The sequence below is a fragment of the Branchiostoma lanceolatum genome, chromosome 5 (assembly GCF_035083965.1).
Source record: "Branchiostoma lanceolatum isolate klBraLanc5 chromosome 5, klBraLanc5.hap2, whole genome shotgun sequence".
Taxonomy (NCBI): domain Eukaryota; kingdom Metazoa; phylum Chordata; class Leptocardii; order Amphioxiformes; family Branchiostomatidae; genus Branchiostoma; species Branchiostoma lanceolatum.
This window is the reverse complement of record NC_089726.1, coordinates 288579-312831: the sequence shown is the minus strand read 5'-3', so window position 1 is coordinate 312831 and position 24253 is coordinate 288579. Positions and strand designations below refer to the sequence as shown.

Below are 24253 nucleotides of genomic sequence, written 5' to 3'. Positions count from 1 at the left end.
TCGGTAGAAAGCGTGGTGATAGCAGTGTTGATATATCTTCGTCTGTTCACTTGTTTTCGCAAATACTCAAGACCGGGCGTCAGCCAGCAAAGCGTGACATTCAACCTGTCATTCATTCACAAATTGTACTTATTGTGTATTACAGGCCATCCACGGACGACATGACTGTTTATTTCCACTCAATCAGTCTTAGCGGTGTTTCAAAGGAATGACGCCAGATGGTGCTGGCAAAACTGTCTTAACAATGACTGGTCTAATGTAATTAACAATTCAATTGGGATGGATCTATCATTTTAAAACGTTAATTCATCAGCGCTAAGAAATCCAACATGTATAACCACTAAAACAAACGTAACGCACGGCAAACCTTCTAGAAGATCTGATTTGTTATCTACCTTATAACAGTGTTATTACAGACAAAACGTGGCAAGAAAAGGTTGTCACAACGTTCCTCACATTGTTCTTCAATGTATCTGAGATGTTTAAAGGCAATACCCGGAGTGCACGGCAAATGACACACAAGGTGAAACAGCATTTCTTACACAAACATCTTAGAGATACAATCAAATCAAAGATCTTTCCCGACAACATGACTCTTCGGGTCGCATGAAAGTTCATTTGTGTCCGCAGAAGTCATTTTCAAATCTTAAAGGCACCCAGAGCATTTTATGAGGTTTGAAAACTGGAAATATTATAGTTATTATAGTTAATCTTTGTGAAATCGACATTTAATGCCACAGTTTACCACATTTGCGTGATAATTTCATGTCAAAAGTGTCCAAAAGCGGCACAAATACAGTCTACATGGTGATCTTTTAGTTTCACGCGCCTACTGTAAATACTGTAGACACCATAGCCCTGCCCACCTCCGTCAGAACGTAGAAATGCAAAATTAAAACATAAAAATGCAAATATTTGACGGACATGCAGTCATCCTCTCATTGGTCCAACCGCTAATTGTGATGGACAGTCAGGGTCAGTCTATTAGGGCTTGGAGTTTCTATCAGTTCTCACCACAAAACGACATCGTATTTTTTGCTGCTTTAATATCGATATGTAATGGTATAGTGTTATTGAAACTTATTATGTGTAGGAATGTCTAGAAATTGGAGTTTTCTTCAAGTTTCAAGCCTCAGAAAATGCTCTGGATGCCTTTAAAGTTAACTTGTAACACTAAAGAGGTTGAAAGGGTTCAGATACTTTTCATGATGACTCCTTAGAATAAAAATTTCGATACATAAAAGCTACCAAATCTTAAAGTAACAACGATTATACACAAAAATCAAACAATTCACCGCAAAATTCAAAGTAAGCATCAGCAATGTTGACAACAGTTACCGTTGCATTACCTTTGACAACTCACTGGGCTTCAATCATACAATCTGTATCTTTGGTATATTTTGCCCCTTATCCTTCCCTCATGACCTCAATGAAAAGCAGGCAGATTTGAGCTCTTCTGTGAATTAACAAACAAACAAAACAAAAAGCAAACAAACATGCTTTTGCCTTCTCGCCGTATATCAAGCATCATCCAACACCCTACTCATTTCTGTACTGATCTGTCTACATTCTTACATTCTTGTATTTCCATTCAAAACAGCACACCAAAAGGACATTATAGATATAATGTTCTTGAACACACAAAACGGCTCAGAAGCTGCTTTCGCCATTCCGGTAGGGGGCGCTGCTTGCAGGTTGCGCCGGTCCGGTTGCTGCCTGCGCAAAGGCCATGTTGTCGTGCCCTGAAGCAAACAGAAATAATCAGCATGGATTAACGAAACGCTGTACAGCAAACCTAAAACGACTACTGCATGGACTGTGACTTCATTGCCTTTTTTGTGGTAACAAACAAGCAAAAACAGTAACATGTATCAACGAAAAGCTGTACAAAACAAAATAATGACTATGACTTCCTTGCTTTAAAAAAAGAAATTGGATGAATATTTGCTACATCTGCAGCCTTAGTTGCCATAGTGACTCCAACAGATCTTTAACTCTGACCTTCCACGTCTTTGACCCGGTTCTTGCGTTTGGAGCGCCACAGAAGCTTGGCGGTTGCTATGGCGATGATGACGACAGCTGCTGCAGCTGCAGCACCTGCCGCTGCCGGGACCCAGCTGTCCGAGACACCTGCGGCGCGGAAACGAACAACATGTGGTTATTCCCTATGATACAGTACTGCGGGGGGTAAGAACTGCGATCATAAAGTGGCCTGCACAATGTTTGGGTTTTAATGTCTCTTCTTTTCGAAGCTAACAATATGATACACAGGAGTACCGGTCTCAGGTGCTAGCTGTTGTATTTGCAAAAGAACGGTAAATTTTACTTCAGCTTTAGTCGCATTAAGTAGCGATAGTTCATCTGTGTTGATTCATAACTTTCGTCTTATCCTATGGTATACTAGTGTCTAAAATGTACTGATGTTGTCACGGACTTTTACTTACGTATCGAGAAGTAGGTTCAAACCGTTTGCACTTTTCGTTATTAGAATAAAAATTTGTCTCGTTCCATGTTACAACGCTGTCGCCCACCTTCCGGCTCACAGACCCTCCCCGGGCGCGAGGCTACATCCGGGGACTTGTCCTGGTATCCCATGATGCAGCTGCAGGAGAAGGAGCCGTCGGTGTTGAGACAGGCGGCGTGCGGGGAGCAGTCGGTCTTCTCCGGGTCAGAGCACTCGTCATAGTCTGGGGGGGGGGGGGGGGGGTGAAACATGTTGCCGGTAAGGTACCGTTAAAGTAGATAAGTTTGAACGGAGAGCGACAGTAATCGCAGCATTTAGCCTATTGTTGATGTGTAGACGAAAGATCGAAGTTGAAGAATTAAAGGGAGGGAGGGTAGCGTTCATTGGAAAACCTTTCAGGGTCGTTCAAGAGGAGCTAGACCCAAGGCAGTAAGTGAAGCAAGCCATAGGCAGAACGGTTGCAAATGGTGCCGGTGGAAAAACATAATTTTGACCAAAGCAAAGTAACTAAAGTAAGTGCAGAATGGTGGAAATGGTGTCGGTCAGCTTTTTCAATCGGTCATCTATTTATGCTACGGTCACATTTCCAAGCCGAGGCCCGACCAGGCTATTTGAGAAAACAAAGAATAAAAAATGCAAATCAAGAATATACATGGCGTATGGTAAGGAGAATTTTTTTCAAGTTTTGTGTGTTTTGTTGTCTTTTATATCATACTTTTCGTTCCCACAAGCTGCCCGGCCGGGCCCCGGGTTGGAAATGTGACCCTGGCATTACCCGTGATCACGATCTGATCCACGTCAATGCCCAGCTCCGTTCCGTTGGCGTCCTCCACAAGGACCCTGACCTCCTCCGACGTCATCGCAGGAGAGAAGTCCGCGGTAGCCCGGATGTTGATGACGTGATCCACGAGGACGCTGCCGGGCCGGAAGGCGAGGATGATGACGCGGAGAAAGTCTCCGGCCAGACTCGTCCGGCGGTACAGAGACTCCAGCTGAGGGCAAGATGGGGACAGAATGGATAAATGTTTACTGACTTATTTCCTTAAACGTAAACATTTATATGAAACATGATATAGACATTTTAAATATCAATTCTAACCTTAGTTTTAATCCATATCTTAATTTTGACTTTTGACATGCGTACCACATGTAATTCTACACGCGGCATCCATGCTTACCGTGCTAGTGACCTCTGCGTCAAGGTCAATGTACTCCCGGCTCCCAGCATCCTCCAGCGCCGCGTTGAAGCTTCGGGCCAACAGTCGGTAAGTCGAGTGGTAGGCATGGACAGCTGTAAAATAACATAAGCAATGCCAATTGGGAATACGAGGCCATGGAATTTGGTCTATATCAACGTGTAAGGTATTTTCTAACGCTAGCCCGGAATTGAGTCGCATTAGCTTGATCATCTTCCCTCTACCTCACCGATTCCAGGCTACCAGACGTGATGACGTTAAACAATTTCGGAATTTCCGTACTCGTCTTTCACAAACCTTGCATTGTGAAGTGATACCAGCCCTCAGAACAGCTACAGTCTGAATGGTTTCATCGACTAAATGACAGTTTTACCTCGGCAGTAACGGCCACTACATTCTTAGTAATAAGCCAGGTGAAAATTAAGACAAGCTTTAAGTTTAGCTGATGTCCGTCTTACCCTGGCAGCTTCCGTCCACCTCCATGTATCCCGGCATGCACTCGCACACGTGACTTCCCGGCGTGTTGACGCAGCGCTGATGAACGTCGCAGGACACGATCGTGCACTCGTCAAAATCTGAAGGGAGGGGGGGGGGGAGGTTACTGCATTTTGGTTACTACAGACTGCTAAACAGTAGGCTTAAGATGATGCCGAAAGGAAAGCTATCGAAAGGAAATAAAGACTTTGATTGATTGATTGATTGATTGATTGATTGATTGATTGATTGATTGATTGATTGATTGAAAGGATGGTGCGGCCGAAGGAGGTTTCATAAATCCATCAACTAGAGGTAATGTAAACCATTTGAGTCCATAAACAATAACAAGTCAGCATTTTTTTCGCCTCCAAATCAAAATCCCATCCCAAACCAACCCAGGTTAAAACTCACAACTCCGTACTCACCCTGGCAGTGGACCCCGTCTCCAACCCACCCAGGTTCGCACACACATCTCCGTCCTCACCCTGGCAGTGGACCCCGTCTCCAACCCACCCAAGTTCGCACACACACATCCCCGTACTCACCCTGGCAGTGGACCCCGTCTCCAACCCACCCGGGTTCGCACACACATCCCCGTACTCACCCTGGCAGTGGACCCCGTCTTCAACCCACCCAGGTTCGCACACACACATCCCCGTACTCACCCTGGCAGTGGACCCCGTCTCCAACCCACCTAGGTTCGCACACACATCCCCGTACTCACTCTGGCAGTGGACCCCGTCGTCAACCCACCCAGGTTCGCACACACACATCTCCGTACTCACCCTGGCAGTGGACCCCGTCTCCAACCCACCCAGGTTCGCACACACATCTCCGTACTCACCCTGGCAGTGGACCCCGTCTCCAACCCACCCAGGTTCGCACACACATCTCCGTACTCACCCTGGCAGTGGACCCCGTCTCCAACCCACCCAGGTTCGCACACGCATATCCGTACTCACCCTGGCAGTGGACCCCGTCTCCAACCCACCCAGGTGCGCACTCACATCTCCGTACTCACCCTGGCAGTGGACCCCGTCTCCAACCCACCCAGGTTCGCACTCACATCTCCGTACTCACCCTGGCAGTGGACCCCGTCTCCAACCCACCCAGGTTCGCACACGCATATCCGTACTCACCCTGGCAGTGGACCCCGTCTCCAACCCACCCAGGTGCGCACTCACATCTCCGTACTCACCCTGGCAGTGGACCCCGTCTCCAACCCACCTAGGTTCGCACACACATCTCCGTACTCACCCTGGCAGTGGACCCCGTCTCCAACCCACCCAGGTTCGCACTCACATCTCCGTACTCACCCTGGCAGTGGACCCCGTCTCCAACCCACCCAGGTTCGCACACGCATATCCGTACTCACCCTGGCAGTGGACCCCGTCTCCAACCCACCCAGGTGCGCACTCACATCTCCGTACTCACCCTGGCAGTGGACCCCGTCTCCAACCCACCCAGGCTCGCACACACATCTCCGTACTCACCCTGGCAGTGGACCCCGTCTCCAACCCACCCAGGTTCGCACACGCATATCCGTACTCACCCTGGCAGTGAACCCGTCTCCAACTCACCCAGGTTCGCACTCACATCTCCGTACTCACCCTGGCAGTGGACCCCGTCTCCAACCCACCCAGGTTCGCACACGCATATCCGTACTCACCCTGGCAGTGGACCCCGTCTCCAACCCACCCAGGTTCGCACACACATCTCCCTGCCGAGGGGCTGCAGGAGGCATGCAGGTCGCAGCTCTCAGAACAGGCTGAAATGGACAAGAATGGGTAGTGGTTAACTGTAAACTGTAACATGACTCATGGGCAGGCAAAATGATCTCTTGCCACAGATGTCACCTTTTAGGAGTCATTTTGGTGCTCGTGACGTAGTAGAGAACATGACGTTTGAACCAGGACGACCGGTCCCCAAACCAGGGTACTAAAGTAACGGTTAATCTTATGATACACATGTGATAGTGTAGGTTAGTAGAAAAGGAAATCAATTCTTGGGGTTCGGGAGAGAAAATGTTCCATACCGTTTGAAGACTCCTCGTGAACCAGGATGACATTCAGGCCGCTGAATCAATGTCCCGTCAAGGTATATGTATGGCATTCTTAGACTAATGATTCCTGTGGATGATGCAGACTATTGGAGAGACAATACAGTATTAGTAGTATAGATGAATTCCTTACCGTCTGGAGTTTCATATGAGACCAGGACGATAGGCCCTTGCACCAGGGTAGCGCGTTCCTCCACGCCGTCGTCTGCGGCCCGTCTGCGCCTGCGCGCGCTGACGCAACCCTCGTCACATCTGGAGCCGAGGGTGTTCTCCAGACACACCATGACGTCACAGTGCAGGTACACGAACGGCTTGGGAAAAAAGTTCACCATGACGTCACTGAGGCACGCGTATGGCTTTAGATATCAAACACACCGCGATGTCACAGTGCTGGTGCACACTAGACAGTGCATCCTGCTTTTCGACTCCAGACATGAAGCGCACTTACAAATGCATCCGTCTGACGGGGACCAAACAGCCCTCGGTACTCCCTATGAACTGTACCAGATGAAGATGATACCTTTTGATTACCAAATTCACCGGCAACTTTCAAACTAGTGCCAATTATTTTGGTTTGAGTAACACAGAATACAGAATAAAAGTGATTAGAAGATGACTCAAGTATCAGGAGCGATAAACATCGTATAAAAAGCGCACGTCGAACAATAGGGTAAATATACCAGTGATTCGTTGGTGAACTTGAATGCAGAGATGCCGTAGTGCGCAGAAGTAGCCGAGGCGATCGGGAACTCCTGAAGAGTGTCGTCCTGGTCGCATCTGGAAGGACGGGAAATGCGACAATGATTAATAGTTAAAATCTCCCGCCCTTTTTTTGTTTTGGCCCTGAAACTTATAGACTACGATTCACTTAGTATTAACGTCATATAAATGTGCTTTGTTTTAATACATTTTCAAAAGAGCCCTTTAAAGTCTTCCATTAGAAAAAGAACATATATTTGACCCGCCATCTCCTTACCCGTTCTGTATGATGTAGTACTCTATAGAGTCGCCAGGGGTGGAAGACGGCGTCGCTTTGCAGTTGTCCACAAACAGGACCAGACCGGAGACGGCCGCCTCCACCGAGATGCCGAAATACACGTCATCGTTGACCACTACCTGGAGACGAAAAATAGTCAAAAGCGTGCAAACAATATCAAAGAACAGGAAAATGTTTTTTAAAGCCCGTGGAAATTAGCCTGAGTGCCAGCCTTTTTAGCTTCCGTACGCTACCCAAGCTCCGCTCCTCGCCTCGCGTACGGAAGCTAAAAAGGCTGGCACTCAGGCTACGTGGAAAGCCCTCTATTGGAATAAACTTAAATGTGCAAAGCGTCTAGGGAACAGGGAAGTCCGACCGTGCGTACGGGTTCATACATACCTCCACAGGGAAGTCCGATTGTGCGTACGGGTTCATACATACCTCCACAGGAAAGTCCGACTATGCGTACAGGTTCATACATACCTCCACAGGGAAGTCCGACTGTGCGTACAGGTTCATACATACCTCCACAGGGAAGTCCGACTGTGCGTACAGGTTCATACATATCTCCACAGGGAAGTCCGACTGTGCGTACAGGTTCATACATACCTCCACAGGGAAGTCCGACTGTGCGTACAGGTTCATACATACCTCCACAGGGAAGTCCGACTGTGCGTACGGGTTCATACATACCTCCACAGGGAAGTCCGACTGTGCGTACAGGTTCATACATACCTCCACAGGGAAGTCCGACTGTGCTTACAGGTTCATACATACCTCCACAGGGAAGTCCGACTGTGCGTACGGACGGGAGAAGCCGTCTGACCGGTACAGGTTCATACTGAAGGTAAAAGTCCCCTCTCCGTGAAGGACCACCACACTAGTGGGAGCAACAGTGAAAATGTCAATTTTCTTCCTGGGTTGGAGGGAAAATTAGTCTCCCAACAATGGCGCACATGTTGAATCAACCCACCTCGGAGGCGGTACCGGAAACAGGGCGCCGACAGCTACGGAGTCATCTCTGACGTAATGACAGTTGAACGTCCAACGGTCCTCCGTGGTCCTGGTGATGACGTCAGCTCCATCCGGGGAACTTTGCAGCAGGGATGCGAAGACGTCATTGGTGTAGACGATCTTGCTGGTTGTACCGTTTTCCTGTGAATACAATCATCATGTACGTCTGCATTTCATGAGTGATGATGTTTTATTGCCAGATGTTGGACATGCAGCTGTTTATGCGATTGTTGGAGAATGATGCTAACAATGGCCGGTTCTTCGTGGCAGGGGCAACAAATCTTCTATCGCTTTCCTTTCCCTACCAACTTGTTAAGTGTCTCATAACCTTGCACACCCTTTCAAAAAATTGGACACTATTTAGGATCTCAGTGATGAGATTTTATAAGCCATTTATTTCTTAAACTACTACTACGTCTGGTACTTCTAATACTATCTTTGTTCATGCTTTCTAGTTAAAATCATAATGTTGCACAGAGACAATGTGATTATAACGTTCTAAGATAAGACTATAACTACTACTACAACCACTACTTATCCCGCCACGTCTAATACTACATTTGTCCACCCTTGCTGGTGAGATCAAACCTACCTGCAGTGCTTACAACAACTCCTGGGTCTACTTGTGCCTGAGCAAATCGCAAACCTTGCTGCCGACAGAAAGAACAAGAGACTTACAGTCGCCTGCGTTGCAGCCGACCAATGATGATGATGCTGGTTAGAGCTTGAACATCATTTCTATGTTGCCCAGAGGCGATGTAATTATGAATTTCCGTTCAGAGATAAAACTCACCGCCGCTGTTGTCCCGCATTCGTCAAGGGCAGTGCTGAAGGTGGCGTGAGTTGCATTGAAAACCGCAGTGCATGCTGGGTCGCGCAGGTGCATGCTGGACTCGACATGGCGGCCTAGATCGTCCCGGCGGAAGCTGACCGACATGGCGGTGGAGTTACAGGACAGGTCGCCCTGGACTGGGGAGGAGAATGTCGCTTTCTAGTTCCCGTAACCATAAATGTTCTGTAACAAATGTAACTGCAAATGTACTTGTATAACACATATCGAGCAGTTTGCTTGAAACACTATAGTTAAACAAACCTCAATACTTCAAAAACAGAACATTCGGACAAAAGACTTACCTTTTTTATCCTTCTGACAGGCCAAACACATCAGGTAATAATCACAGTCCGACCGGTCCGTGCAGTCGCCCCGGACCACCCTCCGCACGGTGTCGGACAGGTGCTGAACTCCTCCCGCGGACACAGGAGAACTCGTGTTCAGGAAAAAGTTCGGCCCGGTGTCGTTAGGGCGGGAGTAGGAGGTGTAGAATTGCTCTGATATTGGTGTGATCGAGGTACCTCCCGTAGGGAACGCGTTTGTGGCCAAACCCCCAATAAACCCAACATCCCTGCAGACGAGGTCAGCCCAGGCCATCCTGGACTCATACGCCGGGTTATATACATTCAAGCTGAACCCAACGACCGGTCCCCACTGCTGCGTGACGTCATCGTACAGCTCCACGCAGCCGTAGAACTCTCCCCCCACCAGCCGGACTCGGTTGGCCTCGCTCTCGGCTACTGACGAGCTGTCGAACCCACCTGGGAACAAAGAGGAGAATTACAACTAGTTAGTTACTATCAAGTCTCAACCGTAAGCCTCAAACGGTTCCGGTCTATTGCTGTTTACAATTCCCAGAAGGCTAAGGACCAATAATCAGCTTCTGAAACGGTTAAGTCAGTACTAGTAGCGTTGCGGTGGCGTAGTACTAGGGTGTTTGGTACAGAACCCAGAGGTCCTGGGTGAAAACGAGCACCTAGCTTTGGTTAGGGACGTGCCTCGGATAGGACGTTAAATGGAGGTCCCGTGCTTGAGGAGAGCCACACCTCGAGCACGTAAAATAACCCAACACACTTATCGAAAAAAATAGGAGTACTTCCCGGTGTGAGTGGATCATATATGGTCTGTATAACGCAAACTCCAGCTGTCCGGGGGTTTCTCTCCCTCTCTTGGGTTGCGAGGTGGTTACAGGGCCGCGAACGGTCACAAGAGGCTTGATTGAATTTAGGCTAGATCATATAAATCTGTCCGGATATGCAGTTGGTACTCATCAGTATAAACCTGATGTGTTACGCCTTGAGGCGGTTTACCCGGGTATGCAATAGAAACAAACAGACAGACAAACAAACAAACAAATTGAGCACGAGCACAAAGCCACGTGCTTCAGAACCTGCATTATATTCTATCCGGTCTAGTAAGATCAACTGTCGGGTCAGATGAATCTTTGGAAGGCTAATGGTCTTTGGCTATCAGGTTTTTTTTTTTTTTGGTAAGTCTGTTCAGGGCATCATTCAGGAATAAAACAGGACTGGAAAAGGGACGATGTTGATCTGCCATGTATCCTTTTATAAGGGTAAGTTTAAAGAAAAAATGTCTCCTACCGATACAGACGGGCTCGGTACCGGTCCAGCTGGCGTTGCTGATGCTGCAGGAGTAATATGTGCTATGATGTACCGGCGGACCGACTAGCAGCTCAGCATTTACACAGGAGACACGGCACCGGCCACGGTAATACAACACATTGTTCCAAATGTTCCAAATCCCACCGTCGTCGTAGTCACAGTCTACCGTTACATCAGGGTTGTTCCACGGGAAATCTCCACACGGCTTCTCTGCGGAGGAGCAACGTGTGAAACTGATCATCAGTGTTCCGTTGAAGCCATCAGCCAAAGCCTGATGGGTTCGAACAGGTAAAGGTAAGGCCGGGACAAGAGTTTTGGTAAGGTCCATTTGTATAAAGTTAACATACACTCGTAATCAAGACTAGCCTGGATGCCAGACCCCCAATCTCTAAAATATATACTCGATATATATCTTAGAGATTGGGGGTCTGGCATCCAGGCTAAATCAAGACTGTCATGTTTGATATTCAGTGTCCAAGAATAATTGGTTGTTGGTTCCTTCTGATAGCGCAGCAACGGGTACTTGCTCAAAATCAAGGTTGTATTGGCACGAAAGTTTGATTTACTTAGATCTGATTCATCGATAAGGCTTATCAATTCGCCCATCATTTTTGACGTAAAAACAATTTTTTTCTTGTAATTTACCAAAATTAGAGAGGTTGAAGAAATAAAACTCAGTTCGTCCTGTAGCGGAAGGAATATGCTTTCATTCCATACACAGTTGAGTTACTCGTACTTTGGAGTAATTCCCTGGAAGAGACAGTACCTATATTTGAGGGTGCGCAGCCTCCAAGTGTAACCCAAAATAAACTGGGGTGTGCTCCCTTAATTTAAACTTTAGGTCTGTTTACCTTGGCAAGACGGCGCTATGCCTAACCACGTTGAGGCCCCAGGATGGCAGTAGTAGTAGTTTCCTCCGTCAGGAGAAAGATAAGGCGCCCCCATTACCGTCAGATTGTTAGAACAGATGACGGAGCAGCGACCTCCCGGGTAGAACCTCGTCCCAGTCTGGTAGTCGCGGTAGCTTCTGTTGCCGGTGTAGCCGTAGTCACAGTCGATTGTGGCGTCGGTCGGCTGCCATGGAAACGGTCCGCACGGTCTGTCTGTGATGAAGGGAATTGCGGTAAGTTGGACGGGTGGAAAAAAAAGCACAGATAACGGCAGAAGATGTTCAGGTGGGAGACACATGTATGCCGCAACAATACCCCCCACCCCCCATTAGAAAAATTACCATCTGGTCTAATGCATCCTGATGCTGTAAAAATGTAGGAGGGCCAACAGAACGAGGTTCTCATTAAATTCAAAAGATATAAAAAAAAGGCTGCCGTGTAATGAACAAGATCACTATCATGCATCTTTCTCTAAAATATCAGTGTTGTACATTGGATCGTTAGGGAGGGGGCTTTTTTTAAAAAGGGGCGTGACCCTGTAATTTTTCATGAAGTCATCATGACGCCATAAATTTTGCATAAGTCATCGTCTCGTACAAAGATACTTGGAGAAAATAAGCAAGAGCCACACATAACACCAAGTAGTATTTTCAAGACGCCCCCAGAAGTGCTGCGATATGTAGATAGTCCTCAGATACATAAGGTACAATACCTGTGCTTAAGTGGGTATTTGCTTTTCAGGAGCATCGATGGATCCTCCGTGGAATGACATTACCGTCAGAACTGTTTATCCAAAGGATTTTCGCTCCGTCAAAATGCATTTCACATTGTCATACTGGCTACAAACAATGTCATACATGTATAGTATATTTCTAAAGTGAATACATTATGACCATTCATTGGTGCCATGAATTTTCAGAATCGAAAATGGCAGCCATCAGAACACGGAAGCAATCAGCCTTTGGTGGAGCCTGCTATAGAGGTTATTTATGTTCTTACCCTGGCATTGCGGCTCCTGCCCCAGCCAGGTTGCGGTCTGTGCGTGGCAGTAGAAGTAGCCGCCTCCGTCAGGGTCAAGAAGCGGCGCCCCTGTCGTGACTAACGGCGGCGCGCACCGGACCTCACAGCGGCCCCTCAGGCCCCCGTACAGACGTGTGTTGAACCAAGCTTGGTTGGACATGCCGTCCATGTAGGACCTTGAGCTATAGTAGCTGTAGTCACAGTCCACTGTGGCGTTGTTTGGGCTCCACGGGAACTCTCCACACGGCCTGTCTGTGGAGGAGAGAGCCAACGTCTTGTGAAATATGTTTATTCTCGTTTCTATCTCGGCTGGGATTTGATTGTATGAATGACATCTTCGGGCAACCGAAAACTTTATCATAAAACCTGGTCAGGAAATGCAGAACTGAGCATTGAATAGTAAGTGAATACCAAACAAAAATACATATTTTGTTCTTTTGTAGATTCAACCTTGACTTTGGAAGTACATTTATCAGCTAAGTTGTACTGGTAAATATGATTTAAAAATGCGATGGGAAAAGGCTCCTGCGTACGATTTACGGTCACAAAATTTTCGATATTTTGTTGGAAACGGACAAAAATTGATCCGCGCGTGGATACCATCCATATCATCAAGTCAGTGTGGCAAAATCGCGTCGTGCTTTCAGGGAAGATTTGAATTTTTCGTAAAGTGTGGTCACTACCCCCCAGCTACCCCTTGCCTAAAACTCTCACCTTCGCACCGAGGTTCGGTTCCTATCCATGCTGACGAGCCTACACGGCAGTAGTAGTGGTTGTGAGGCCCGTTGTGGGAAGTTACCGGCGGGCCTATCACCGGCATGCCATTGGAGCAGCTGACCGCACAGCGCGCGCTGAAAGGACCGCTGTACCAAGTGCCGGTGCTGTAGTCGCTGAGGCCGTAGGACCTGTAGTAGCTGTAGTCACAGTCCACTGTGACGTTAGCGGTGCTCCACGGGAACTCGCCACACGGCTTGTCTGTGGGGAAGATCGTCCAAATCGTGTGAAATATGTTTGATGTTGTTTCTATCTCAGGTGCTGCTTTAGAGGTAGAGCAACACAAAGCCTCTTTACATAAAGAACTGAAGTAATTAATCTAATCTAACATTAAATCTTGGTATAAATAGTGGGCGGGATCTTCGTAAAGAACCTCCTACGTAAAGACACCACATTGAGGACATGTCAACCAATTGTTAAGATTGATCGGGTTATATAGGATAATGTCCTTGATCGGATAAATCAGTGCTGAAACTACGCGCATGATTTATTTGATCCTTAATCAATGTTTGTGCCTCACAACCCTTACCTTCGCACCGAGGTTCGGTTCCGAGCCATGTTGACGAGTCTACATGGCAGTAGTAGTGGCTGTCAGGCCCGGAGTAGGAAGTAACGGGCGGGCCTATCACCGGCATGCCATCGGAGCAGCTGACCGCACAGCGCCCTCTGAAAGGACCGCTGTAATATGTGCCGTTGCTGTAGTCGTAGAGTCTGCTGGACCTGTAGTAGCTGTAGTCACAGTCCACTGTGATGTTAGCCGCGCTCCACGGGAACTCGCCACACGGCTTGTCTGTGGGGACGGGATCGGATCGCTGTTCAACCAACATTATCGATGACTGGCGGGGTTAGGGTATATTTTTGTTTGTTTGAACCTTTGTTTATTCATGATAAGCTCAAATCGGCACGCAGGCCGCTTTTCATTGAGGTCATGAGGGAAGAGGTAAGGGTCAGATACAATATAACAGAGATACACAGTCATTTGAGTCCTAATAACTCTATCAACATATATCATTACATATTTATGGTACAACAATATACAATTTCTACAACATACAACATAAAGTAGGGCGAAAGCTGGTTCATGGTCCGTGTCCGTTCGTTTAGTTCATTTCCGTTACTTCAAGAGTCTCTTGAAGGAAGTCGGATTCGGAGCCGTACGTGTGTCTGGCGGTAGGCTGTTCCAGACATTTGGTCCACGGTAGGCTACCGATCTTCTGAAGATCTCTCGCTTGGGTTTGGGGACAACCAGCTGACTGCTTGTGCTTTGTCTGGTTGTACGAGTACTCTGGTCTCTACAGTACACAAACATCTGGTGCATGTAGGGTGGCAGTTTGTTGTTTAGGGCTTTGTAGGTTTGTACGGCATTGTAGTATTGGAGTGTTTCTTTAATGTCTTTCCAGCTCAGCCGAGAGAGCACTTCGGTTGATGGTGTTCTGTGTGGGGCCTTTAGTATGCTGCACATACACAGTTCAAGGGTGCATAGATGTAATTCGTACGGTTAACAAGCAGAATAACATTCTTCACAAAGAATAGAAAAAGTGATGCAATGTTTCTGTTGTAGCTTTTTGGTTCCTAACTATTCATAAACAGCCATTGGGAAAAGAAATGAAAGGTAACCATAACCATCAAATAATCAGGAATTGACTTTAGCCATTTGATCTGATATTAAAGAAGGTCACAATCTTTCCCACAACATGGGTGTTATGACCATATGCTGCACATACACAGATCAAGGGTATTGAATGGGGCCCCCGTGCATAGATGTAGTTTATATGATGTTAAAACGCAGAATAACATTCTTCACAAAGAATAATATGCTTAGCGATGTTTTTGGTGTATCATTTTGGTTTCCAACCATTCATAAGTAGCCATAGGGAAAAGAAGAGAAAGGTAACCATAGCTATCAAATAATCAGAAAAGGACCATAGTTTTATTGGGCATTTAATCTGATAAGAAGCGTAATATAGCCCTCGAGCGAAGGTATCAGCTGGCAGCAGACAGAACTCGAACTCACCCGCGGGAGGGCTGGTTGTCCATGGCAACCACGGCGAAGAGGTGGTTGCTGCAGCTGGAGGACAAAGCACCAAGGCGGAAGGTTATAATCATTACTACATGCAATGATGTGATGTGTCCAGTATTGGAAGTCTATCCAGCCCCTGAGGTCTATACAGATCACAGCGGGAAGTTTTACATGATTATTGGACTTCCCACGGCAAAGAAATTTGCCGTTAGCAACACGGTGCTGGTTGCCTCCGAAAGAAAATCTTGCCAGCTGAGAAAAGAATATCCTCTTCAACTTTTACCAAAAATAATTTTTACTGGTAGCGCGAATTCTGACATTGAAAAGCCTACCTGCAGTCGGCAGGACGATCCCGACAAGCACCGCGAGCACTGGCAGCGTTACAGACGTTCCCACCATGCTCTGCGCGAAGCGAAACACAAGGTTTTAGTAATGAGCGTTGCCGAGGAGATGTGCCCGCCCCTTATACCTTCTGAATAGTATGTGGTATAATCACCAAATTTGCAGAGAGTGATGTATATGTAAAATTTTATAATTCCTGAAATTTTGGTACCCTTATGACGTCATATGACGTAATCATGACGTCATAAATGTAATTTTTTGGCTTAAATCGTCTGAATAGGGAATTCCTGTAATACCTGATGGTATTAACCGATCATTTAACAAAATATGGTAGTTCTTTGATAATGAAGTCTGACAAGACCTCTGTTTCCAATGGTAACTGCGTTTACGTCAAAATGACGTTATAGAATGACGTCATATGCCTTCAGCCATCCCTGAGTTCCGCCATCTTAGATAGGCGATCTTGAATTTTTAGAAATATAATCTTTCCTACTTAAGACCCCAAAACACAATTGAAATAGACTAGAAACATTGATTTTAATGTTTTTTGTTGAAAACATAGCAGGTATGGACGAATTTGAAGGGGGAAAGCCTGTTTACACCTAAACTAATTATGTTGTCCGCCATCTTGGATTTTGTCCGATGACGTCATCAAGTTAGCATGATTTAAGAACAATTAATGATGAAAGTTACATTAGATAACATAGGATCTTAATAATGTAGGAAAGCAAATGTTGTAGAGCAAGAGAACCTTGAAACCTCATTGTTTGAACCGAAATTAGTGAATTTTGTCAAATTTGCCTGTCAGAAACTCGGGGCCATGGCAACACAAAAAATCATAAACTTATACTATTACTATGAAATTGTTGCCAACTGAATTCTAGGAACGTCACCAAGTTTTGTAGTCATAGCACACGCCGTTCAGCAGCTATAGGACGTCAAAGTTGGCGCGGGCACTTTTAGCCCCCCCCCCCCCCGGTCTAGATAGGGTTAAGTGGATGAAAAAGAGCCGAGGGCGTCATTTTTTCAGCCAGTTCCCTTTTTGCCCGCGATACCTTATCTCCAGGCGGATCTGCACCGGTGCCAAAATCGTAAAGCTAGCTAGAGAAGGTCCAGTCAGGCACCGGTGGACTTTCTCTGGGTAGCTCATGCGATTTTGGCACCATTGCAGATCTGCTTGAAGATTACGCTAAACCCCGTGTACATATCTACATCTACATCTACATTTGGTTACCCCCAAATAACCATATAACCAAATAACCATAACGATAACCATGATATAACCAGATAACCATAACCATAACCATATAACCAAATTACCATATTATAGTGAACACCCTTATGTCTAATGCGCATCGAGAGTTCGGAAACGCGGGTTTGAGTTGTGCTCTGCCATCACCGCTACAAGGCAGCCAATCAGTGACGAGAAAAACACAAGGAAGCAATTTGATCCGAAGATGACGTCACCTCGTCCGTGTGTTTCCCGCGCCTGTTAGCCGGCCATTCGCCACCTTTGCTCCCGCCGAAAGGACACGTTTTTTCATTATCATTTTTTTATTAGGCCATGTTGTTTTGATTAAAAACTGATGCGACAGTGCGAATAGAAAAACGTTTTGCAAAAAAAATGCTTCATTTATTATAAAACCTACGTGGTCAGGAAGGTTGTGCAAAGGACGAAAGTCACATGTTGAGTTTATGGTATACCAACTACTGGATTCTTCTGTTTTGTTCTTTCCCATCTTCTCACGACATAAGTATCCATTTTCCGAAATGTCTGTCTGCAAATTACGACATATTTTTGCTCATTTCTTGGCCGCTCTGCACGGTTCACAGTATGGTAGAAAAGGTTTCTGTTTTTTGAAATGTACGAAAATGGATGCGTGCGCGGATGTCATCCGTACAATCAAATCTACATTGATCACGTTCCCGGCGGAGACTGGGTTGGCGTGTCGATTACGTTTGACCATAGATGATACTGATACTGAACAACCAGAGAAGACTAGAAATCAGCCAACAAAAGTCATACAAAACCGCCAGCCACCCGAGGGTCTGCGCAGGAGGCTACAAGCTATCAAGTAACAGATAACAACTTTCCAAAATACGTCCAGTATGTAAAATGCAGTTTTCACCAAACAAGTTTGCTTACCTCTCATATTGCTTCTTGGATGTTGATGCAACTCTTCACGTAACCACCCCCCCTCCCCCACTGAACATGAATTACATTAAACAGACATCTGTTTGGTGCCAACAGAGGTCAACATCGGGGTAAACAACAATGAGAGGGGTAAACATCCCCCAAGTAGTACCAAGTGAATGCTATAGTTACCTGTGTGGGAAAGATTATGTAACTACTGTATGTCAAAAGCGGTGGAAGACGAAATATATTTTATCTCAAACTGCCCCTTCAATGATCAGGAAACAAAATAGCTTTTTAAAGAAGCCTCCAAAACTTACCACAATTTCAAACATTTACTGACGAAAATAAAACTAGAACCTTGTTAACCTCCCAAAACCCACTCATTACAAAAAAAGTGGGACACTTCGTCTTCCACTGCTTCCAAAAAAGAAGTCAAACCCAAAAAGCGTAGATTGTATTCCGTAGTAGTTTTTAGAATAGCCATGTTTTCTACTAGTCAACATTGTTAACTCGAGTTATCTGCACAGTATACCCTTGCTATGTATTGTTTCATGTTGCTATTAGCCTTCGGGCAAGAACTTGCAAATAAAATTATCATTAATTATCATTGATACCATCAAACTCAATTCGATCAGTTTTTACTAAAAGTTCTTTCCGTGCAGGACATCTGTGTTATTTGAGTAGAAGTGAGTCCAATATTCACAAAAATATAAAGAAAGGGTAAACTTTAGCAAATAGCTTTTGGACGGCCTGGTGCTAAAAAGCGTACAAGGGTGTTGCATACTAAAGATACATATACTCTGCTCAAGTATGTCAACTCTGTTGGTGTTTACAGCAAGTATCTGAACAACGCGTAATGATTTCAAACTAGTGCCTGTTGGTTTTGTGTCTTCAGAGACATCGAGACAAGTCAAAGATGCGTCACAAGTTTTGCGCAGATTCCTGAGGAGAAAGACGTTCTCTCTCACGATTGAGCTGTTCCTCATATATCTTTCCGTGAAATCTGCTTCACTGCGCTCGGTTTTCCTGACAGGGAATCTATTACCATGAACAAAAACCGTCGGCACACCAACCTTGTACGCAAATCAGGGCCGGGCAGTTTTCGCTCACCAGTCCTGTTAATACTCGTGTGACTGGACGTTCGGTTATCAAGCGATACTGACAGACTTAAACTAATGTGGTCGTCGACTTCAAAGAGTCTAAATCTGACAATTTCTCGGACCTGGATGTGCATGTCCTGGGTATGTTTGCAGTTTTTCTGATCGATAAAAAACTGGTTGGAATGAGGAAGTCCAACCAAACCTGCTGGATAACTTTCGATGCCTCATGTCATGAAAAACGGGAACACAAAAGTTTTCGTTGTAACACCAAAATCCCTGACGTTTCCAACATAACGCAGCCCAAAAGTAACGCAAATAGCATCTTGTGTTGGGAATTATGGCTCAACTTTGCTTCAAAGTGATTTCTACCAAACCAGAAAGACTTTCAAGCAAACAATGAACGTATAAGATCTTACCTTGGACTCTGCAGGTCGGTTTCCGTGGAATGCGAGGTGATCTTGGTGTTGACGTTTCTTCGTCTGTTCACCTGTTTCCGAAAAACACTCAAGACCGGGCTCCAGCCAGCGAAGTGCGGGACACCGGACCGTAATAATATTACCCGCGTAGTTTGTACTCCCAATTATAGCGTTGGAGTGAACACTACTCGTGCCCAACGTTTAGTGCCGCAAAGTTTATAAAACAATCTTCGTGGTGATGTCGCGTGTTCGCCTGTTACCCCCCAAAACGCTCAAAGACCTGGCCGGGCTTCAGGTAGCGAATTGCTGGACGCTGACCGAAGCCTGACTGAATCGCGCTGACATCGGCGTACGCTCTCTGTTATTGCCACAGCGGAGTTTGCGTCACACTGACTAACCCGACCGCAGCTATATTCAACTCGTGTAGTTTGTGCTTCCTAATATGGCGCTACTGAGAACAATACGTGTTTTCACGTTCGGCGCCGTAAAGTTTGCTAAACAATCTCTTCCGGTAAAGAACGGTGCCGGGAAAAGACATGGTGCTTGGAATCAGAGTTTTGGGTTCAACAGCCCATGTTTATTGCTGCCCAACATAACAGGGTTAGCCGTCCGATAGAGGCGCCGTACTGTGGCAATATCTGCATATAATGCACGGTCTTTATAGGCAGCAAAAACACGGACAGGTCAACATATTTTGTTACTTTATTCCAGCATACAAAACAGAAAACGGGTGAGAAAATCGGCCTAGTCAAATTTTAGAGGGGGAAAAAACGCTGCATGTTGCAAACGATTGGACAGGGGATATTCTTTAGTGCCGTTCAATCGTTTGGGAAGTACAAAAAAAAAAAACTTTCAACGTTAGAAAACAATGATAATATATTTCTTATTAAGTTGGTAGGAAGAAACGCTGCATGTTGCGTCGGAAGGAAATTCCTTAAACAGACTTACCAAATTATAGAAGAACAAACACGTCACAACTTTTGCCCTTCTATTCAAGAACAATGCAGTCCAGATTTGATAGGCTGAGAAGTTTAATCTTAGTGTGGAGCAACATCCTGTTAGGATAACAAACTGAACAACAAGCCCAGTAGACTTACTTAGACTTAGGGGCTCCCAGTAGCCGGGTACTATCTTTTAACCCCCCTTCCAAAGCCCAGTCATTTATCTTATGTCACTTTGATTTTTCTTGACAGTTATTTCTCCCAACTAAAGAAGAAATAGATTATCATTGTTTTCTGATGTTGAAAGTTTTTTGTATTTCCCAAACGATTGGAAGGCACTAAAGAATATCCCCTGCTCAATCGTTTGTCTCCCTATACAATCTTAATCATATCTCGTTCATATCAAATAATTATCTAACAAATATCTGTCTGCTGTGGAATCGTCTACAACACAGTACAGCACTCAGGACCATTCAGTCAAGCAAGAAATAAAAGTGTTGAGGAAAGTTTTAATAAAAATACTACAAGTTCTAGTGCACATCTCACAAAGAAAAAATATATTGCATGTATGCATAAAAAGGACATCGTGATCATTGTCTCTCTTGTCCTGTTGTTCTTCCACTGTACAACCGACTTAATCTCCAGGCATCTACGAGTGGCCAGTTGGATACTGTTTTGACCCTTTGGATACTGTCTTGCCACCGGAATTTACACCCGACCCAGTCACGTTAGGGACCACATCTTTCTCACTGCAGCGCCCCCTGGTGGGGCGGGAAGTAGCTGCAGTCATTGCTGCCCACATGACTACCGAAACATTGACAAGTAAGAAACTTAATCTCCAAGCAAATTAACAGGTGGCAAGACAATATCCAAAGGACAAGCGCAGTATCCAACTGGCCACCAGGGTTCTGCCTTCATTCGGTACAAAGAAAGGCTCTCAACATCCAATTGTTCCCAAATCAATCTGTACTTCCTGAGTATGTGTTAATTACCCTTCATTCCAGTGGCCAATTAGATGCTGTATTTGCCCTTTGGATACTGGCCACCGGTGAATCTGCTTGGAGATTTATCAAAACTCTAATTTCCACAGAGGAAATCTATCATCTACGGGTCAGGGTTAAATCCCCCCCCCCCTTGCCAAGCGTGCGCCCATGCACCAAGTTTCTACATGATACTGCTGAAGTCAGCAGGTTGTCATGACAACATCTCAGTTTCATTCTTCGTATTTTCCGATGAATGTTTGGAATGTACATTATTGGTTTCATACATAGATGAAGGTTTGGCATTCTGGTAATGAGATTCCCAATACAAAAGTTACTCGAGCAACTGGATAAGCTTTGTAAAAGGTCAGACGTTCCAGGGAGCAGACATGGCGTAGGACACTAAAGAAAGACAGCGGATTCTGTCTGAACGTTCTGACCATTTACCAAACTTATCCAGTTGCTTCAGTAACTTTTCTACTTAGGGAATGGTAAACAAAAATCAGTCATGTCTTGTGTTTATACATAAAAGTGACCACAATAAACCAACAGATCCTCCATGTTTGGCAGTAGAGATCTTTGTGAGGAATATGCCTGAACTATTTTGATAGGTATTGGCCACGGGTCCGTATCATTGTGAGGGGTAAGCTTTAACTATTTTGATATCGTCCACTGGTCTGTATCATTGTGAGGGGTAAGCTTTAACTATTTTGATATCGTCCACTGGCCGATCGTTGTTTCCCGTTTCGACCATTCCGACCTTTTTCACCACGCCCATGCCCTGGCACACCCGCCCAAATATGGTGTGTTTGCCGTCGAGCCACTGGGTGGGCGCGATCGTGATGAAGAACTGCGAGCCGTTCGAGTTCGGGCCGCTGTTCGCCATGGACAGGATTCCCGCGCCCGTGTGCTTCAGGTCGGAGGTTATCTCATCCTCAAACTGAGCTCCGTAGATCGACGCACCGCCGCGACCTGGCGAGGAAAATAACATGTTCGTTACTTCGGGGAGTTGGGAAAGGGATCTCAGCTAATCAGACGCTATTTACAATATACTACCATTACAGTTACACGCAGGTTAAATGTTCTAGGGTTATGTATGTGTGTGTGTGTGATTGTATGTGAGTGGTGTGTATGTGTGAGTGTGTGATTGTGTGTTTGAGTGTATGTATATGTGTGTGTGTATGTGTGATTGTATGTGAGTGGTGTGTATGTGTGAGTGTGTTATTGTGTGTTTGAGTGTATGTATATGTGTGTGTGTATGTGTGATTGTATGTGAGTGGTGTGTATGTGTGAGTGTGTTATTGTGTGTTTGAGTGTATGTATATGTGTGTGTGTATGCGTGATTGTATGTGAGTGGTGTGTATGTGTGAGTGTGTTATTGTGTGTTTGAGTGTATGTACTAGTATATGTGTGTGTGTATGTGTGATTGTATGTGAGTGGTGTGTATGTGTGAGTGTGTTATTGTGTGTTTGAGTGTATGTATATGTGTGGAGGAGGTTGTGCCCTGGCCGTTATTGTACCAGTTGATGTGTAGGTGAGCATTTGAGTGTGTCACTTTCACAGCGTGTGTATTCATTTGTTTACCATGGATGAGGTATATGATGTGTGGAGGGGGGCGGCTTGTAAAAGGAGGTGGTGTGTGTGTGTGGAGGGGGGGGGGGTGGTGTGGAGGGGGTGGTGTGTGTGGAGGGGTGGTGTGTGTGTGTGTTGGGGGGGGGGGCTGCTTTACCTGTTGCTGTGGGGTCTCCCCCCTGGATCATGAAGCCCTTGATGATCCGGTGAAACTTGACACCGCTGTAGTACCCCCTCCGCGCCAGCTCCGCGAAGTTGCAGCAGGTTCTGGGCGCGTGGAGCCAGTACAGCTCCACCACTATGGTACCCATGCTGCGTAAGGAACAGTAACTAATTAGTACATGTTAATTAGTACATGTTAATTAGTGCATGTTAATTAGGTAGGACCATATTTGGGCACGTGCAGCCAGTACAGCTCCACCACTATGGTACCCATGCTGTGTAACGAACAGGGAACTAATTAGTACATGTTAATTAATACATGTTAATTAGTACATGTTAATTAGGTAGGACCATATTTGGGCGCGTGCAGCCAGTACAGCTCGACCACTATGGTACCCATGCTGTGTAAGGAACAGGGAACTAATTAGTACATGTTAATTAGTACATGTTAATTAGGTAAAACCATGGCCAATGGCTGATAGATAGATAGGTAGGACCATATCTGGAGCCAGGTTTTCGGTTCAATTCCACGACTATCGTACCCATGCTGTGTAACAAACAGGTAATACATGTATTCTTACAACATACATAAGCAAAGTGCCCGGGGACAAGCACCAGAGGTTTAACACCTAAAAAGAACCATAGGGTGTGCAGCACCCTTGGTCCAGCGGAGTGCAATAATATAACCTTCTCGGCGAAGGTAACAACATGAAATTCTTCAACTTTTGAATGAATGTCGATCTACATGTAACACGACAATCTATCTTTCACACTAAACAAAGTCCATTCATCGGCTAATGGTCGACAATTCGTATGGTTAGTGGCTGTTACAAATAAGGGAATAAATAATCAAGTTTCAAAACACAAAGTTTGTTACCGAACAAGAAGTGCCCCCCTCCCCCTCCCATAGTGCCCAGCACAAATCGCCGACAAGCGAACTTGTGGTCGTGACGTTGAACCCACCTGGTCTCTAAGGTGACGTTCGGAGGCTGCCAGGAGGGCGGGGGGATTCCGGGATCCGACATGACTCAGGGTCAAGTTCGGCAAGCCTTTCTGTTGTTGTTCGCTTCTTTGCGCGCGTGGGACCCACGCTTCAGGACACTGAGACAGAAACTAGCCGCAGATTCGGTAACGAAGCTTCTGAACAGCGCGAGACAGAAACTAGCCGCTGATTCGGTAACGAAGCTTCTGAACAGCGCGAGACAGAAACTAGCCGCTGATTCGGTAACGAAGCTTCTGAACAGCGCGAGACAGAAACT

At 45.8% G+C, this 24253-nt stretch overlaps 2 protein-coding genes across 2 annotated transcripts; both read right to left on the bottom strand.

The window, feature by feature from the left end:
• Positions 1-123: 123 nt before the first annotated feature.
• LOC136434449 (uncharacterized) lies at positions 124-19745 on the bottom strand. The gene is made up of 22 exons (XM_066427251.1): positions 19340-19745; positions 15677-15746; positions 15339-15392; positions 13854-14114; positions 13265-13525; positions 12530-12802; positions 11492-11743; positions 10620-10850; positions 9321-9779; positions 8980-9155; positions 8146-8327; positions 7950-8052; positions 7173-7312; positions 6877-6973; positions 6330-6507; positions 5807-5905; positions 4119-4235; positions 3643-3755; positions 3240-3456; positions 2532-2687; positions 2002-2130; positions 124-1742 (listed from the first exon to the last, which is right to left on the bottom strand). Exons 2-22 carry the CDS (start codon positions 15741-15743, stop codon positions 1651-1653), a joined length of 3657 nt encoding a protein of 1218 aa, XP_066283348.1. The 5' UTR covers positions 15744-15746; positions 19340-19745; the 3' UTR covers positions 124-1650.
• Positions 19746-20769: 1024 nt separating this feature from the next.
• LOC136434308 (peptidyl-prolyl cis-trans isomerase-like 1) lies at positions 20770-24103 on the bottom strand. Its single transcript, XM_066427040.1, has 3 exons — positions 23958-24103; positions 22990-23144; positions 20770-22232 (listed from the first exon to the last, which is right to left on the bottom strand). Exons 1-3 carry the CDS (start codon positions 24017-24019, stop codon positions 21943-21945), a joined length of 507 nt encoding a protein of 168 aa, XP_066283137.1. The 5' UTR covers positions 24020-24103; the 3' UTR covers positions 20770-21942.
• Between the last annotated feature and the right edge of the window lie 150 nt (positions 24104-24253).